Source organism: Hippocampus guttulatus, chromosome 20, assembly GCF_054856545.1.
Source record: "Hippocampus guttulatus isolate MCC_2025c chromosome 20, RoL_Hgut_1.0, whole genome shotgun sequence".
Taxonomy (NCBI): domain Eukaryota; kingdom Metazoa; phylum Chordata; class Actinopteri; order Syngnathiformes; family Syngnathidae; genus Hippocampus; species Hippocampus guttulatus.
The window spans coordinates 1,902,980-1,921,589 of record NC_141280.1 but is presented as its reverse complement, the minus strand read 5'-3'; the positions used below and the strand labels follow the sequence as shown (position 1 = coordinate 1,921,589).

Genomic DNA, 18,610 nt, shown 5'->3' with positions numbered 1-18,610 from the left:
GATTTGATTTATTCGCAATGACGTTCACATTAGAGCTGAATATTGTCAAGGAATAAAAGTCAACTCGTGTAGCAACAACCCGGGCTGAGCCGCGCTGCTCTTGTTTGGGGTGGTGCGGTTCCGTGTCTCACTACTGATTGCTTGTGATACAAAAACGCAGAAGGTAGTGAAAGGTAGGATTGATTAATCCTCCGGCGCGGGGCTTTGTCTGTCAGAACGCACGTCTGATCCCATTTGTCAACAGCGCAGGCATGCTCAGATTTTAGGGTCAGAGCATCAAAGCAAGCGCTCAAAAAAACAAAACAAAACAATAAAACAACAATCCTCAAGGCAACAGCCGTCGCCACTCACTTGCAATGTTTGCGTGTTTCGAGCGAGGTTCCTCGACGTGAAAGGTCAGCGCAGTTAGTGAGTGATGTGCTTTGGACTGTCGGAGTCAGTTATGGTAATAAGAGCGAGACGAGACAATCAAATATGGCCGTGCATCCCAACAGCCCGCTGACTTGTGTTTGAGAGCCTCGTCCTCATCGGCCTCAATGTGAAAAATATGGATTTACCAAACCGTGTACGCCGGCGCCGAGTTGCCTCCAAAGCCCACATGAGTAGCAGGCCGAGATTTTTTCTTTTTTTTTTTTTTAAATAAATTGTTGCATGTTGATATGTTAGAGATCTGCTTCATTATTTGAGGAAGAAATCATTCAGATCATGATCAATGTCTTCACGTTCACGTCACACATTCGATCCCAGGTACTTCTATTTTTTTTCAAATGTTTGTTTCTATTAATTATCGCCGCCGCCTGACAATATAGGTAAATTTTCATCGAAACGTACACAGGACTGAAGAGCCGAATGATTTTTCCAAAGTTAAATTTCAACGCAACGCTTTGTCAACATCGTCCATTTATATTTCCGGTGCCCACTCGGTCTTGATAAGATTTATTTGAAGTGCATTTTTAATAGTAGATTACGCCAGGGAGAAGACTGGAAATAAGTCAAAGTTGTATGAAATCTGACACCTGCCAATCACCGCGGTGTAAGCAAACATCAACTGTCCAAATATAGAGAGCGGATAATTCTGCCGACTCAAGTCGCCCATCAACTTGAACAACTACAAGGCTTTGAGATGCACGAAATGGTGGATCTACAATTTGAATCTACCAAAGAGGTCTAGAACCAAGCCAAACCATCTACACTGTTGACCTTTTGGGGTCAACGGTGCACATCGGGGTTCTTTCAGGTCTATACGAAACGTCAGAGCAGTCGTGGTGGATCTGAATCGCTGAAATGTCCAGTCAAAAAGTCGACTTTCAGTGGAAATCCAGCCTCAGGTCTGTCTGTGCGTCACAAAAAACAATTACATTTCAAAATAAAAAATAAAAAAGGTTTCTTGATTGGACATCATTGATGCAGGAGCAGCCTCCTTCTGTCAGCCTGTCTTCCGCCGCGTCTCCTTTTGATGGCTTTGATGCACTTTTAACAAGGTTAGGCACAGGCACTCAGCATTTTTAGTCGATGCCTCCTTGTGTGCCGTGTACTCGGTGGGTTGTTGGTGCTCCAGACGGGAATTGCTGGGTTTCGGACTCTGCACATCACGGTCATTCTCTGGGTGAGCTCAAGGAAGAAGCAAAAGAAAGAAAAGATAAATCCCCAAAGCAAAATCTATCCCACCTGTGGTTTTGTATTTGTTCAAGAAAATACACTATTAGTCCAAACACTGATTAGGGTCCTGTAATCTGTGACTGAATGTCCAATTCAAACCAAAATGGCTGCTGATTTTCAGCTTCTGTTATCGACTGCAATAATGCACGTTCTCTCCTTTTCCTTTTTTTTTTTTCGATTTCTCATTTGGTGTGCACTTTTCCCCGGCTGTGCTTCGGGTGCAGCCTGCAGCAGCGAGATGAGAACAGATGATAGGAGCTTTTCCATGACCTTCCAGCCACATTCAGCTCTTTTGACTTTGATGTTGAAAGTAGACCAATAAACCGAGGAGCGGCTGCGCTTCAGATTCGGTCCAAATTATCAACTCGAAATGAGTGAGAACAATGACAGAGGAGATTGTGCTCCCAAAATACTGCGGTGACGCCACAGCGTCACCTACTGGTGCACGTGTGTCCTGCTCAGGGAGCAGATGAAATGACCGCGATCAGACATGAGCGTTTCTGTTATTGAATCATGTAAATACGAGTCATGGATGAACCGCTCACTTTGCTCCTGACAGAATAGGAGGGTAGAAAGTACAAATGTGCGTATATTCGGTTTGAATAATGTTTCAGGCTTCCAAAGATGCAGGCTCAGACAAAGTGCAAGAACAAAAATATTTCTCAAAGAAAATGGCACTGAAATCACAGGTCACGAGGCGCCAGGAATAAACAACGCATGAAACAAAAGGCGCTCGCAAAGTCAATGTACAATAAAACACAGAGAATACTCAAACAAAATATCCAAAAGTCCAATAACACAATAAAACAATGAGCAATACTAGAATAACAAAAACACTTTGGATCTATGAGCAAAATGGGAGCGACAAGGAATGGTATCGAGAGCACACTTGAGGCACAACAAAGCAAGGTGAATACACTGACAAGGCGCAGGTGAAGTCAGAGTGCTTAAATAGCCGGCCAAGCTTGATGGGGAAACGAGGCACGGGTGCACCTGATGGAGGGAAACGCCCTCCACTCCAGCTGGAGCTGCAACACAATCAAGACAAAACATGACATTCTGTCCCCTAGTGGAAGAACATTTGATCGTTGTCCGTTACTGTACGCGGTTAACTCGCAAGCAGAATGCAGTCCCGACTCTTATTCCCCGCCATTCGCTTCATTAGGAGTTCAATTCGTGATACAGTAAGATGTCACTGAAGCTAAGGAGATGCGTCCGGAAGAAATTGGGGTTAACCTTTTTATCCACCCAAACGCACGCGCCTCAGTTGACGCTCCTATCGATGGGTGACATCCGGCTGCCATACTCAGATGGCTGAGCTCATCAAAAAGACCTGAGTGCACAGAGTGCGGTTTTCCTCACATCGACTCATTTTTGCGTGCGGCTCCATGAGCACTGGAGAGGATAATATGCAAGGAAAATCAATAACCCTGACAGCGGCATAAATAATATTTCCACTTGAAAGGAGAATATGTACCGTATTTTCCACACTGTAAGGCGCAACTAAAAAGCATTCCATTTTCTCAAAAGCCGACAGTGCGCCTTATAATCCGATGCGCCTTATATATGGTGGACGTCGTATTTTAAATGTTCTGTAAAGCGATTGGTTACAGCTGCAGTGGTTGCGAAAGTGCGATACAAATAGAGCTGTGTTGTGTTGTATTCCCTTGAGCGTAGCGCCATCTAGTGGATTCATCATGCAACCTCAGCCACTGTTGTAGCTTCTATTCTACTCGCCTTATAATGTGGTGTGCCTTAGATATAAAAAACTGTTTTAAAATAGGCCATTCATTGAAAGTGCGCCTCATACTCCGAAGTGCCTGACAGTGCAGAAAATACAGTACATATTGCAACGCAAAATGACAACCTTAGCTGATTGTTATCGTGTAATACATTCTTTTGAAATAAAAATTGGTTTCAAGAAGGAAAAGCCAGTACCAGAGCTTCAAATTTAACAAAAAACGAGTGCAGCACGGTGCTCGACTGGTTAGCACGTCCGCCTCACAGTGCAGAGGTGCAGGGTTTGATTCCGGCTCCGACCTTCCTTTGTGGAATTATTATCTTTGATTGGCTTTTTTTTTTTTTATGTTGGAAGCTCATTTTGCATGTTTGAATTTAATGCTGTGGCCACTGGCCATCATAATTTCATGTTAAACTTTGCCGAAGGTGGAAATCTGTGTCGGCGTGGTCACCATGTTTAACAAACAGCACGGCCTGAGAAGAGAGCCTCGAGTACCTCACCACTTCATCTTCTGCACAGCAACACTCTGAAATAACTCGACGACAACGCGCCCTCGACCTGGCAGAGAAATCAATTATGCATGCGGACTTCACCATTTGTCACATCATGTCTTCATTTCCACGCGCGCCACGCATTTGATCTTCTTCTAGATGGAATAAAAACCAAAGGCGAGAGATCTGAGTGGATCTTGAGAAGATGGAGAACACTAGAAAGACTAATGAACGCGCCTTTATGTGGCGGCGGTGTGGGTGGATACTGCTGTGGATACTGCTGTGCAACATTTGTTCGTCTAACTGAACTGACGCAACTACTTTGAACTACGAAATATGGCAGAGTTTCAAACGCAAGCCTGAGAACGATACCGCACGCGTAACGAATTGACCTTGTATTTTAATGACATAGGATGGTGATATCAAGACAACAGGCACGGCTCCGGGTTTGTTTGTTTTTCTCTCCTGGGGCTTAAGGATGGTGGGGGCGTGACCGTTGGGGAGACAAAGTGTATGTGTGCGGATTGTGTAAAAACGTCTCTGTTGACAAGGTCAAAGGACAATGAATCATTTGCAGATGACAACCATGAGGTTCCTGATACGGTCTGAGCTAATACTGATTTTCCATCTACAGATCTGACCCTGCAGCCAGATCACCCAAAATCGTGCTAATAGTGATATTGAGAGAGAAAAGCCCCCTCCGCCCGCCTCCCGGCAAACCCGTCTTTGTATTCATTGGCTCCCTTCACCACAGCGTGAGTTAACCCAGAGGAAAACTTTGTTGTTCGCAATAGTTTTTCTGTATCTCATCATCATCTTATTTGTAAATTACTCAATTCTATCTCCACAACACACTCGGGATAAATGAGGAGCAAAACACACACACACACAAAAAAATAAAATCAATGAAAGGCAAATGATGGAAGTTGAGAATAACACAACAAAAAGTATAAAGAAGCACTTTGCTGCGCCGGTCGGCTTCTCGGGGCCAATTTACACATCTTCAACTGGGTGACTGAGACAATCGCTGTTATTGTACACTCATTTATAAGCAGATTACATTTTCTCTCGGGATCTTGCTCTTATCCCAAAAGCTGATTATGTGGAAGAAATGACATCAGCGCTGGGGAACAAAAAAAAATAAAAAAATTTTAAACAAGGATCAGACTAAAACAATCGGCCTTTTAGCTTTGACTGCACAACTCTTCATCTGCCATGAAAGTGATCTCGCTGAGGAGAAACCGGCTGAACCATGATGAGATGTTATTTCTAATTTCCATTTCCTTTGGTCAATTGTAATCCTGATGTGTCTGGGGGGGGAACAAAAAATATTGTACGCATTGAAGCTCAGAGCAATTAACATGTAATTACAGAAAAAAGATATGGAGTGTAATTTGCTGCGCCCATAAAGGGCGCGCAAAGCATGCGTCAAAGTTTTAATAAGAGTCAAGAAGGCAATCTAAATACAATGGACCTTTGGGGACCCTCGACAAGTTCAATTGACCGATGGTAATCGATGTGTCACGCTGAAAGACTGATGAACTCATTGGCGGTCTGACATTTGTATTATTTGTGACGGATCAGCTTTGTTAGTCATCAGACCGTTCTCGATGCATCATTTTACCTAACTGGCTAAATATCAACGTGTCATCTCTCGGAGGCCTGACGTAGCAACAATACGCGAGGGTTTTAAATAGCGGCTCTAAAATAACGTTGACGGTTAACTGTCTTAAAGACATTTAGAAAAAGAAAAAAAAATTGCTTACAACAAGGATCAATGAACAAAACAAGAGTGACTATGAATGGTATCGCAAGGTCAAGAAAAACCACATTTGAGGCACAACAAAGCAAGGTGAGTACACTGACAAGGCACAGGTGAAGTCAGAGTCTCTTTAAATACCGGGCCAGGCTTGATGGGGAAATGAGGCACAGGTGCACCTGATGGAGGGAAACGCCTTCCACTCCAGCTGGAGCTGCGACACAATCAAGACAAAACATGACAATAACCAAGGAATATGCTTGACAACGGATATATCGACGGTTATATCCGGAGGTCCTTGTTGGATTGAGATCCTGCACTGCACTGCCCGCCCGGAGGACTTGAACTCCACATCGTTGATGCAATTGCACGTGGCAAAATGCATACAATGCGCGCAGCGTGTATACAATGGGTCAATTCTCTCCGTTGTCAATTACCTTACCTGCATCACCACTGATTCTTTGCAAGAAATGTGCTTGCATCAGCACAGCGGGTAAATTCTCAGACGGCTGCCCAAGACTTCACTCGTCGAACATCAAAAGAAATTGGGACTGTGCGGTGCCACCCAAACACAACGCTGTGGATTTCAAATAGAATTTTCGGGCCAATTAAATTTCTGTTACCGTGATTATGTTGGAGTGAGAGCTGATCTATCTTGGAGCAATTGAAACAGGGACGACATAGACGGAACCGTTAGCGTGGCCCCATTACAGAACGCAGCCTAAGTAAAAATGGATGTCATTTAACTTAGACATTAAATAATTGCCTCTCCCGGGTTCCTGCCCTGCTTTTTAATCATATCCCTCCCAAAACAGCTTCCTTCATTCCGAGAGTCCCAGAAAAAAAGAAAAGCGCAGAAGAACACACACTGCTTTAAAAGTGAGCACTACTCTGGAGGCAAGCGCTCATGTAGCCTCGTGTGTCTTTGACAGGCTGTAGCTTGGCTTTGAGATTGTTTTTAGTGTTCCATTAACCCCTCCACGCATGTTTTTGGAAAGTGGGAGGAAACCGGAGTACCCGGAGAAAATCCACGCAGGCACAGGGAGAAAGAACATACAAACTCTTCACGGGAAGGCCGGAGCCAGATTCGAACTCTGCACTCTGAGGCAGATGTGCTATCGTGTCGCCATCACCATTAGTATTATGATTATTACGGTATTATTATTATCAGATTTGGAAACGGCACCCAAAAAAAATGATCGCTAAATGTTTACTTGCATCTCTGGTGAACAAAACATTGTTGACCGGTGTGCACGTGCAGTCTGTCTCGTCTGGGTTGAAAGAGGATCCCAAAATAGCACCGTGGTTCATCATCTTTATTTCATCAAGTTGAACAAAGATCAAACAGCACAAACACCATTTGCTCATTCTTTTGCCAATCGTTATTCGTGATGCGTACACCACCGTTGGAAAACCGCATTGTCGTTGCGTTCAGACAATCGGATCATTCGGCTTGGTTCTGGTCACTGGTCACCTTTTGGAAAGACTTATAAAAAACACATTTGTGGAATCCACCGTCTTGGATCTTTTTGATTTATACGTCGCCTCCCGTGGCCAGCGTTAAATGAGGGACCACTCTTTTATTTACTTGGCTGTGGGGTTGGCGATCTTGCCCATGAAAAGAACGCTCTGGGTGGAGTCCTCCACGATCAAGACCAAGAAGGGTCGATCCATTTTAATCCTCATCGGCATACTCATCGGCATCACCTCCAGGGTCGTGACGGCCGCTGCCTCGGTTCCTGTTTCATCAACGTTCAGAACGGCCTCGTGGGATGCCTGCGGAAGAAGCGAAAGGGACCTTTGAAGGAGCCTTGATGTATGGGCCAAACCATGCTGGCCACTTGTACTTAGATACTTTGAGTTCTTAACCTTCACAGGACTCCTAATGTATTATTACACGTCTATGCACAACTAAAATCTTTTTTTTCCAGATGTGTCTCTGAGTTCTATTAATTCTACCTTGGACAGCTTCAGCTTGACATCATCGGAAATGCCGGAGAAATCGGCGGTGTCTCCGAAAGCGGCGGTTATTCCCATTTCTTTCAATGTGCTGTCCAACGCGGCTTTGGCGGAAATGGAAAACTTGGGCAGGAACAAGTCCACGGATCTGAAACATATCAATGAGTCGTTGCGTCAGTGCAATCTCGTGAACAAATAAAAGACGTCCTATCATGAATCCGTTCCCCCCTTATACTGTGCTGTGCGTTAGTTTTCATTCTTACTGTCTATAAACAGAGTTGTGCCAGTGCTTGATGTAGTCCTTGCTGATGAAGCCCTCCACATCCTTCATCTTTCCCTCATCGGGCAGGACGATCATCATGGAGGTGTTGCTCTTGTAAGGCAGCAGGAGGATGATGGTGCCGTTGTCGTTGTCGTAATACATGTCGTAGCGACCCGTCCTCTTCATCATGTCCACTTCCACTTTGGTCGTCTCGTCCACGTGGAAGTCGGCCTTCCCCGTCAGCGTTTTGTTGAAGGGCTGGAACCACTCTCCTGGAACCCGACATTGAAACGTTTGTCAAGTGGTCGCGACTCGTCGGCGCTTGGCTCTCCTACCTTTGAAGTAGACGGTGTTGATCAGCATCATCGCCATGTCTTCGTCCAAATCCTTCACGTGTTCTTTAATCATGTTATGGGTTTTATTGGCGATGTACGAGTTGATTTCGGCCGCCGCCTCTTGAGATTTGCCAAAGTCAACCTTGAGAACCTCAGCGGAGTAGAATTCCTTGGCACTTTTCATGAAGGCGTCGCTGGGACTGAAGCCGTCGTCGATCGCCACCGCGTTGCTGACGTCCAGTTGCCGGTGGTGCTCTTGGTCGTGGTGGGCGAGTGTCTCAAAAAGATGCTTGTACGCGTCGTTGACCTTAGCCTGCTCCTGGCCACTGTAGCCCAGGGTGGAAAACATCTGGCTGTGGGTTTCACCGTGTGCCCCTGTGGACATTAAGGACAGGGCGGTGGAGATGCCCAGCGGCGAAAAGAAGATGTTCTCCGCTGCGCCTGCTTTGGCTCGTAGGTTTTTGTAAAGGGCAAAACCAAAATCTGCATTGGGAGAGGAAAGCACGTGGCAATCCGCGTGGTCTCCCTGGTGGTGGCGGTGGTGGGGGATAGCCAGGCATGTAGCCAGCAGCAGCGCCGCCACAGTGCAGCTTGCAAAGAAACCGTGCATCTTTCCAGCCTGTGCGCAACAATTTAGAGAAGACACGTTAGACAGAAACTACTCTGCATAAGCCAACGTGATGTCATGATGAGATACAAGATGCGATGATCGAATGGAACCGTCGAGGCGTTCAATATTTCAGCCCCCGACATGCATTGAATCAAGTCAAATAAGATTCCCCTCACCGTTTCTTACCTTAAAATGTCCTCTTTGCTGCGGGCAGATCAGCAGAATTTTCTCCAATTTATACACCTCCGGTAGTCACCTTGGTTAAAAATTAACTGGCAGACCTGCCTCTGTCCTAGCAAAGAGATACGTTATCTGTCTGGACCATCCTCACTGCTGTAACATGCAAAAAAAAAGGGGGGGGGGGTTCTTTGTGTTCCTTTTTGGAAACAATTTGCATCAGACACTTGGATGCGATTTGAAGCGTTTCTTTCATTTCAAACTAGAATTCTACCACCTGCTGTATGCACGTATGCTGTGTGTATAGTTTTTTTTTCTTTATGTTCACTTTAAAAATAAAGAAAAAAAATCAATATATATATTATGTATTATTATTTTACATTTTTCTAATTGTATTGAACTATTGATTGATTGATACCACATTCCTTTAGCCCTTCTGGTCATAGTTAAATCCGTTGAGTTTTTTTGCATTGCTGAGTTATTCAATCGGTTTTACATAAGAGATGACATGACAATTGGTATGGACGGCATAGCTGGATGGACATGATGCGGTTTGCTAATTTGTCTCGTTTTGTTGCATGTAGACTTCTCCGTTCTGTCAAGATATTTTGTCAACAATTTTTTTTTTGTAAATAAAGTGATGTATACCGTTCGTATTTTTTTTAAATATGAAATCAAATGACAATTTATTGTCCCTTTGGTTGCTTCCAGCCCAGGCACTATGACTTCTTCCCACATCCCCAAAAATGCCTTCAACTCTAAATTGCTCAGAAGTCTCAAAGAAAAACAAAATTAGAGACCTTTGGGCCTCTTGACAAGTCTGACCATCAGAATGAGAGGTTCAAAAAGGGTGATATTGCACCATAACTAGGGAGGCTTTGTAAACGATAGAATGTTGCAACCGCGGCAATTGAGCTCTGCCTCCTTGTGGAAACAGCAATCGGCGTACTGATGAATTTACGCAACGCTGACTAGTTGTCTTGGCTCACCGACGGAGAGAGCGGTAATTATTGCCGACTCCAAATCCACTCGCCGGAGGGCGTCCCATGCGATGGATCGATATGCTGCACTGCACGGCCTCTCTGGAGGACATCAACTCGGCGTTGTTGACACACTCAATTTTATGCGGTGCATTGTATGCCCGCGCCCCGTGTACTGTACATATTGAGCTATTTCTTTCAATTGGCTGCAGCTTACCTGATCACCATGAATTGATTGCAATCAATTGACGTGCATGAGCACAACTCTCCTACACCTGCCACTCCTGGAATTTAACATGCCGTCGGTTCAAATAGAATTGACTTCAGGCCTACTGGTTTCATGAACTCAAATGAAAAATGTAATTTGCTTTACCTTAATGATGCTCGTGTGGTCGGAGACATACACGGGGCTGTTGAAACAGGAAATAAAAGCATAAACAGACCGATTAGCGGGGCTCTATTACGAGACGTGCACTAAGTGAGAAATGTATATTGTTTTAACAAGCCATTAAATAACTGCGCCTCTGGGGCATCCGCCCTGCGTTTTCATCAACAGCCCGTCAAAACAGCTTCTTCTAATATATGCGCCCCAAAAAGAAGGAACAGGGGGAAAAAAAACGGCTGCTTTAAAATTGAGCACACTGAAAACACTCATGTGGCCTCTTGAGTCCTGGGGGGGGGGGGGGGGGGGGGGGGCTGGAGCTCGGCTTTAAGGGAGGGTCATTCTGAAAAGATCACTTGCATCACTCACACGAGTTGTACCTGAGGACAATTTCAATTTCCCCAGCAAGATGGAGGTTGGAAGTGGGATTCGGGAGATGAATAAAAATGACAGGAAAATGCGAACAAGTTGAAGTATTTATTCCCCGTTATGCAAATAAAAACAAAGGTTCAACAAGGTATGGATGGGTCAACAGACACAAACACCTTTTAATTTCGACATTTAATCGTTAATCTCTGTGATTGGCCAGTGACCAGTCCAGGGTCTGCCCCGCCTATTGCCTCAAAACTGTTGCGATGCAGCTCATTCACAGGCCGAATGAGAAGTGTTTTACAAAATCGACCCACGGTGGATCGCTTCTTTGTTTAGAAAAAAAAAATAGCACTCCCCCTCCTCCCCGGAGCATTTCAAGAGGCTTGGCTCGAGGCACTGCGTGAATGTTAACCCATATATAAAAGACAGAGTGACTACTACAGAACTCGACCCCCAAACAGTGAACAATAAGGGTCTTGCTAATGAACTAAACATGTTTTTCTGCCGATTTGAAAAGGTCACCCCCATTTCCCACACACACCCACCTCTACCAGAAACCACTCTACCTACCCCCCCCCCACCCTCTTTTTCTCCACTACAGATCCACGAACAGGATGTGAGACGGCTCTTCAAGCAGCAGAAGATCAAGAAAGCTGCGGGGCCCGACAAAGTGTACCCCTCCTGCCTGAAAGTCTGCGCTGACCAGCTGGCTCCGGTCTTCACACAAATCTTCAACAGATCTCTGGAGCTGTGTGAGGTCCCATCCTGCTTCAAACAGTCTACCATCATCCCAGTTCCCAAGAAATCGGCAACATCAGGACTGAACGACTATAGGCCTGTCGCCCTGACGTCTGTGGTCATGAAGTCCTTTGAACGCCTTGTGCTGAACCACCTAAAGAACGTCACCGGACCCCTGCTGGACCCTCTCCAGTTTGCCTACCGGGCAAACAGGTCTGTGGAAGACGCAGTCAACATAGGTCTGCACTACATCCTCGAGCACCTCGACAGCACAGGGACCTACGCAAGGATTCTGTTTGTGGATTTCAGCTCTGCGTTCAACACCATCATCCCGGAACTCCTCACCCCCAAACTTCTCCACCTCGGTGTGTCCCCTACGATCTGCCAGTGGATCCTCAGCTTCCTGATGGGACGGACACAATAGGTGAGACTGGGAGCAACAACATCATCAATACGCACCACCAGCACTGGAGCCCCACAGGGTTGTGTCCTCTCTCCACTGCTCTTCTCTCTCTACACAAACGATTGCACCTCAACAGATCCAGCTGTCAAACTCATAAAGTTCGCAGACGACACCACGGTCATCGGTCTCATCAAAGACGGCGACGAGTCTGCGTACCGCCAACAAGTGGAGCAGCTGGAGCTCTGGTGCAACCGACACAACCTCGGGCTGAACACGCTCAAGACTGTAGAGATGATCGTGGACTTCAGGAAACATTCTTCTCCACAGTTGCCCCTCACACTATCCAACTGCCCTGTGTCAACCGTCGAGACCTTCAAGTTCCTGGGAATCACAGTCTCCCAGGACATGAAGTGGGAAGTCAACACCATCTCCATCCTGAAAAGGGCCCGGCAGAGGATGTACTTCCTAAGGCTGCTGAGGAAGCATGGCCTGCCACAGGAGGTGCTACGACAGTTCTACACGGCAGTCATCGAATCAATCCTGTGTTCTTCCATCACGGTTTGGTTTGGGGCCGCCACAAAAAAGGACAAAATCCGACTTCAACGGACAGTTAGGACGGCGGAAAAAATCGGTGGCACCGCCCTACCCACTCTTGAGGACTTGCACACTGCATGAATCAAGACAAGGGCACGGAAAATCCTCCTGGATCCCCCGCACCCTGCCCACCACCTTTTCCAGCTACTCCCCTCAGGCAGACGCTACAGATCCATGCGCACCAAATCCAGTAGACACTTAAACAGCTTCTTCCCTCTAGCCATTAACTCCTTAAACAGTCACTGACGTAGTCACTCTTCTTGTACTACAAATACTGCTACTGGTTACTCTAAAATGGTTCAATGATTTGTTGTTTACGATGATACTAATGCAGCGTGTTATACCGGAGACAAATTCCTTGTGTGTTCTACATACTTGGCCAATAAAGATGATTCTGATTCTGATTTCAGAGGCGCCACGTGTTGACTTCGGACGAGACGGTTTTGGTGGGGTCGGTTGCTCTCTTTGCTCTGCGGGTGGGTGGCGCTGAAAGTCTATTGATCTCTCGGGACGAGATTTTGACCCATGGGCTGAGTTCCAAGCAAACAATGGCAATCTGCTTTTTTAGTTTCGTGGAAAACTCCCGAGCCGTGTGTGTGTGTGGGGGGGGGGAGTCACATCCCCTTTTAAACAGTCAACATGGATTTTGAACATTTATGTAACAAATGCATGTGACTATTTTGCATCACATTCTTTTTGCTACTTTTGCAAGTGTGTAAGGCCCAGGGGTGACAAACTCAGTTCCTGGACTGAAGTCTCCCTGTAGCAACGCACCTGATTCAAATGAACAGGTTCAATGTCAGGCTTCCCTTGCTGATGATCTGATCATTTGAATCAGGTGTGTTGCAACAGGGAGACTTGGAAAACGTGCAGGACAGCGGCTCTCCAGGACCGGAGTTTGACAGCCCTGGTTGTAAGCAGAATTGTCCGTGCACGAGCATACTTGTTCTCACAATAGAAAAACGATTCAGGTTGGAGATAACTTTGAACTTTTTTTTTTTTGCACTACTGCCTTCCACAACTGTATGAGCACTAGTGGAGGGGCTAGAGTCCAACTGCGCGCTCTGCGTACGAGGGGTGACATTTTAAAATTCTGCTAGTTAACATCAAGCACTTCACTGGTAGAACTAGTAGCGCACGGATGTGCCTCACGGTGGTAACATGCAGTTGCACTACTCGGCCGTGCAACTCATTTTACTTGTGTGCAGAAAGATTCAGCACACGAGTAAGGTGTTGAATACACGCTCCAATGGCTCAGTGCCATTCTTATATCCGTATGTTACTATTTATGAACTTACCAAAACATTCTAGGTCATAGGTGTCAAACTCAGGTCCTGGAGGGCCGCTGACCTGCATGTTTTCCAAGTCTCCCTGTTCCAACACACCTGATTCAAATGATCAGATCATCAGCCACCTCTGCGGAAGCCTGCCATTGAACCTGTTCATTTGAATCGGGTGTGTTGCAACTGAGTTTGACACCTATGTTCTCGGTCAATTACCTTTTCAATCATAAGTAGGCTAAAAGGAGGTTAATAATTGAACATATGGTATCTTAAACAGCGGGGAAAACAGCATTAAAGATCAAAGTGCTCATTAGGTATGATGAGATTAATCCCATCATGTCAGTGCGGTTCATAATTAAACAACAGGTAAAATGGGAGCCTCAGCAGATGCTGATTAGGGTGGCAGCATCTTTGAGGTTGCAGTGCCCCCACGTGGGAAAAATGAAAATGACAAGAGCGACGCCGGAACTTGAATGGACAAACCTGATAAAATGTCGACAAGCATTCACTTTCAAATGAGTTATTGAGAGTCGGTAGTTCAACCGACATGCAAATTTGTGGTTCGAAGCCAGACTACCTGGTTAAAAAAAAAAAAGTCAACACAGGGGGAGAACGTGCAAGCTACTCCCAGAAAGTTCACATCCAGGATTCGAACCACGAACCTTCGATTGAGCGGACGTGCACGCCGCGTTGCGCCACGCATCAAGCCATGACACAGGTAACAATATCAAAACCTATGGGAACAATTTGTCGAGGAGCAAGCGCTGTTGATCGGAGTAATTATAAGGACAGCTGTGCGATGTTTGGCATCCGTTGGTGGTGTGATGGACAAACAGAGTCAATGCAATGTTGTCCTGAGGGAAATTGTGTGACGCGGAAAGAGAAGACACGCCCCCAGCTCCAAATGTTTGATGAATGGAAATAAAAAGATTTGTCTGGGAGTGAACACTTCAGTTACATCAGTCAACGCATTTGTCATTTTGCATCACGGGCCAACTGGCAAACTGCTCCGATGCTACAAGCCATTGTGTCTCGCTTGCATTTGTGACAGCCAGCAGTGTCCGACAGGAATTGCTTTCCCTGGTTCAGACAATATCCGGCCGTTTTTCTCTCCCTGCCCCAAGAAAGGTGATGTCCACAGACAGCCCATCACCGCCGTGGCAAGCAGGAGCTTTGTCCAAAGAACATCGCACGCGACGCTTCTGAGCCTCCGGACGTCACGCCTTTTCACTCTTTGAATTGCTTTTTGCAACCTTGTCGTGTCCGCAAGCAACAGACATGTGCGAGGGGCAACATCACAAGGCTGCAGAAATGTCACTGTTGCGAAATCCCAAAATGACATAGAATCAGAATGTGTAAAAACAAACTTTAGCATATTTTCGACATCTGCACACTCCTTGTACTATTAGTTGAAGTGCTAAAATGATAACTAATGAGACTTGATGTCACTTGTTGCACACGGTTAACTGGAGCACCGCACTGACTCACAATTAACATGTAGTTGCCCTGCTCTTATGCCGAAATTGTACTAGTCACAAGGACATCAAATAGACACAGCTTTCCATTGGGAATTTGGAAAAAAACTACTTGACACCTTTCAATTACCAAAATCTGTTTACTAAAATCATTTACAAAATGAGGGAAAGTGGTGGATCTGCAAACAATTTCAGAGTCCAAATCACAGATTTCTTGACAACAGACAAGTGAGTAAGTGTGTATAGCGCAAGATCTTTTTTCTTTCTTTGTTTTTAGTCAGCTATAACCAGTTTCAGGGCTGCTCAATCAGGCATCATCGTCGAAACTTGTTGAAAAAATGTTTACAGTCATGTTCTTCGTTTGTCAAAAATGGGAATAAACGTGTTTCGAAAAGTGTCCGGGCTATTGCCAAATGGACTACTTCCTCCCCATGACAAAGCTCGGGACCTCAGCATCATCATCAGCCTCTTTTTCATCATCAGTCTCTTTTTCGTCCTCCTCCTCCTTTTCGTTTTCACTGTTATCGGAGCTTCTTTCCGCATCTCCATTTTGTTGGTTTGGTTTGGCTTTCTTCGCCGTGAGCTTCTTCTGCTTCAGTTTTTCACGCTTCTTCCTGCGCTTTGCCGTCCTCTCTTCGGCTTCCCGTTGGTTTTGTTCCACTTTGTTTAAGTAGGCCTGCTCCTTGCTTTGCTTGACAGACATCTTGTCCAGAAAATCTTGTCTCTGGTACTCTCGGCGTCGCAGGTGCCGATAAACGTGGAACTCACCGCTGCCCGCTCCGGCACTGGAGCCCATCACATCTCGGACGAACTCCGGCGGAGCCCGAGGGTTCCATTCTTTCTGTCGGTCGGGGATGGCAGCGGGTTTTTCGGGGTTCCGCATCAACCGCTCCAATTTTAAGCGTTGTTCTTCCGCAGCGGTTTTGGCAATGACCAGCGGCTGGCTGCCCTTTCCACCTGGTTTCGCCGATTTGTTGTTTTTCTGTTCTTGCGACGCCATCTTGCTTAAGGACCGAAGCCATCAAACACTTCCGTCTTGCGTAAGTGACCCGGAAGTTTTATGAGGTTTTTGTTGCTATTGATTCACAGGATTTTATTTGTTATCGTTCTTGAACAGCATACTCACTTTTTATTATAATTACGTTTTGATATTTGTATATACATTTTAGTTAAAATTGTAAACGTATTTGATTAAAAATGACGACTGGCCATGGCCCGTTCTGTACTTCCGCCTCTCGCAGTTTACGTTTTTATATGCACGTATGCCATAATTCTTCACACAGATTTATTTGCTATCTTTGTTGGATCCGATGTTCTGTGTTCTATTTGAAATTCTGTTTTTAGTTATGACACCAGCCCGTCCTTGCTCGGGTGACGCAGAAGTCTATGCATTTTTAGTAATTATTTTTTGACACGATTTGAATCGCTATTCTAATTGAACCTCATATTAAGTGACTGTGTTTTTGTTTTTAATATTGTCACTTTGACAATAAAGTTGTATTCAATTCAACTTGTAAACATCAGGGGGTTTTCATAATATGTCTGTAACGAATACGACCGACGTACTCCCAACCAATGATCCACGGGCGTTATGGTCCCGCCTCTCAGTTGCGTGTGAGTGTTTTTTTTTTTGTAAGAGTGGTTGAAATCTCGTGTTGAAGCAAGATCCACGCATGAGACTGTCTATTCGCTGTATTTAAAGTTAAATCCGAGTAACCGGCATGAATAGTTTAATAAGATACACTTCTCGGTGTCTACGGTTTGGAGTGGCGTCCTCTCTTTTCGGACAAGCTGAAGGACGCGTATGGACGGCCTCAACGCGGCTCTTGTGCGCGGCGTCGGACCTCCAGAAAGACCTTGGCGAAATGGTGAAGAAGGACAAAGTGGTGGTTTTTATGAAGGGGACACCGGAGCAGCCCCTGTGTGGTTTTAGTAACGCCGTGGTCCAGATTCTGCGGATGCACGGAGTGGACGAGTACGCTGCGTACAACGTGTTGGCGGACGAGCAGCTTCGAGAGGGTCGGTACATTTCGATAACAGCAGCAACAAGTGATCAACTGACGTTAATGTAATCATTTTTGTTGTCCCAAGTGGAATGACTCATCGTTATTTAATGTCGAAGTTTCCTCTCAAATACTATACACCGTGGATGTCCCGAGTCCATTGTGACGTCATCAACGTCTTGGATAATTCCCCTAGCAGTGTGACTTTTATCAGCATTTTGCAGAAGTGCCCTAGGGTGTGGTGCTTCGAATCAGCCGTGCAAAATCATGTAGCTGTTCCAGAGCTTAAATTTGGGTAGATGTTACGTTCTTCAATAGCAGAAGCGGGAAGAACAGTCAAAACTATTGGAAATGGACTCTTGATTGGAAGTGGAAGTCTGAAAGCAATGTCTTTTGCTTCTAACAGGAGTCAAAGCGTTCTCCAACTGGCCAACGATCCCTCAGGTCTACTTCAATGGAGAGTTTGTAGGAGGCTGCGACATCCTCCTCCAGATGCACCAGAATGGGGATCTGGTAGAGGAGCTAAAGAAGCTGGGTGTCCAGTCTGCGCTACTGGATGTTGAGAAAGACTCCAAGTAGAGCAAGAAGATGAACATAAACGTGCTTAAAAACAGGGGGCACATTTACTCGGTTGAATCTCACACGTTGCACACTAAAGACAAAATTGTCTCTTCTGACTGACAATAGATGCGACTCAGGGCTGCCAATTGGAGCAGTTTAGGCGGCAGCGCAGCGGACTACAGTCTGAGCTTTTCCGACTTGGAATTAACTTTTACGTTCAGCGATTGCTGAAAAAAAATGTTGGAACTCTCATGACAGCATCCTGTGCAAGACTGCCACCTACACTTTTTTCCTTTTACACCTATTCCACTGTCGCTCGAATACTTTTCTAAAAGCTTGGGATGACTTGACATTTTTCAAGTTGGACCAGAACGCAATGACATCGCACTAGAAAACATCCAGACGCATTTGTATAAAGAAGGGACAATTCTGTCTTCCATTGCTACTTATTGAATTAAATGAGGATTGCGAAAAAGATTTTATAATGTACATGCTTGTGACAATGTCTCTGTGGGCTCCATGGCACCGACAAGTGGTTGGGTTTTTTTGTTTTTTCCACCCTGTTTTTAAGACCCACTGAAATGCACAACAAAAAAAACAAAATCTTCTGGTCTTGGAAGACTTAAGATTCACTTCCTGTTTTTCCATTTTATGTCTGTCAGCTAAAAGCCCGGAATCTCTTGACAGTCAATCACTATCGCTTATTTGCTGCCCATGACTTGCATTACGACAGCAATGGTACATTGTAATATGTTGTACATTTATATCACGATGAAATGTATTTTAGTTGTACACCGACTCACAATTAAAATATCAAATGACAAAA

At 45.3% G+C, this 18,610-nt stretch overlaps 3 protein-coding genes and 1 non-coding gene across 5 annotated transcripts; 1 reads left to right on the top strand and 3 right to left on the bottom strand.

The window, feature by feature from the left end:
- Nucleotides 1-6,948: 6,948 nt before the first annotated feature.
- LOC147187469 (alpha-1-antitrypsin homolog) lies at nt 6,949-9,149 on the bottom strand. 2 transcript variants are annotated; one of them, XM_086099754.1, is made up of 5 exons: nt 9,003-9,149; nt 8,207-8,825; nt 7,873-8,143; nt 7,610-7,757; nt 6,949-7,426 (listed from the first exon to the last, which is right to left on the bottom strand). In XM_086099754.1, the coding sequence occupies exons 2-5, from the start codon at nt 8,814-8,816 to the stop codon at nt 7,235-7,237; spliced, it is 1,221 nt and encodes a 406-aa protein (XP_085955880.1). In that variant the 5' UTR covers nt 8,817-8,825; nt 9,003-9,149; the 3' UTR covers nt 6,949-7,234. The 2 variants fall into 2 exon arrangements, with proteins under 2 accessions (XP_085955880.1, XP_085955881.1); XM_086099755.1 differs by having other exon boundaries at nt 8,993-9,016.
- A 5,636-nt stretch (nt 9,150-14,785) lies between these two features.
- LOC147187468 (small Cajal body-specific RNA 13) lies at nt 14,786-15,057 on the bottom strand. The gene has a single exon (XR_015097737.1).
- Nucleotides 15,058-15,340: 283 nt separating this feature from the next.
- Nucleotides 15,341-16,264, bottom strand: prkrip1 (PRKR interacting protein 1). Its single transcript, XM_086099761.1, has one exon. The coding sequence runs from the start codon at nt 16,218-16,220 to the stop codon at nt 15,639-15,641; it is 582 nt and encodes a 193-aa protein (XP_085955887.1). The 5' UTR covers nt 16,221-16,264; the 3' UTR covers nt 15,341-15,638.
- A 562-nt stretch (nt 16,265-16,826) lies between these two features.
- On the top strand, nt 16,827-18,610 carry glrx5 (glutaredoxin 5 homolog (S. cerevisiae)). The gene is made up of 2 exons (XM_086099764.1): nt 16,827-17,239; nt 17,630-18,610. Exons 1-2 carry the CDS (start codon nt 16,942-16,944, stop codon nt 17,800-17,802), a joined length of 471 nt encoding a protein of 156 aa, XP_085955890.1. The 5' UTR covers nt 16,827-16,941; the 3' UTR covers nt 17,803-18,610.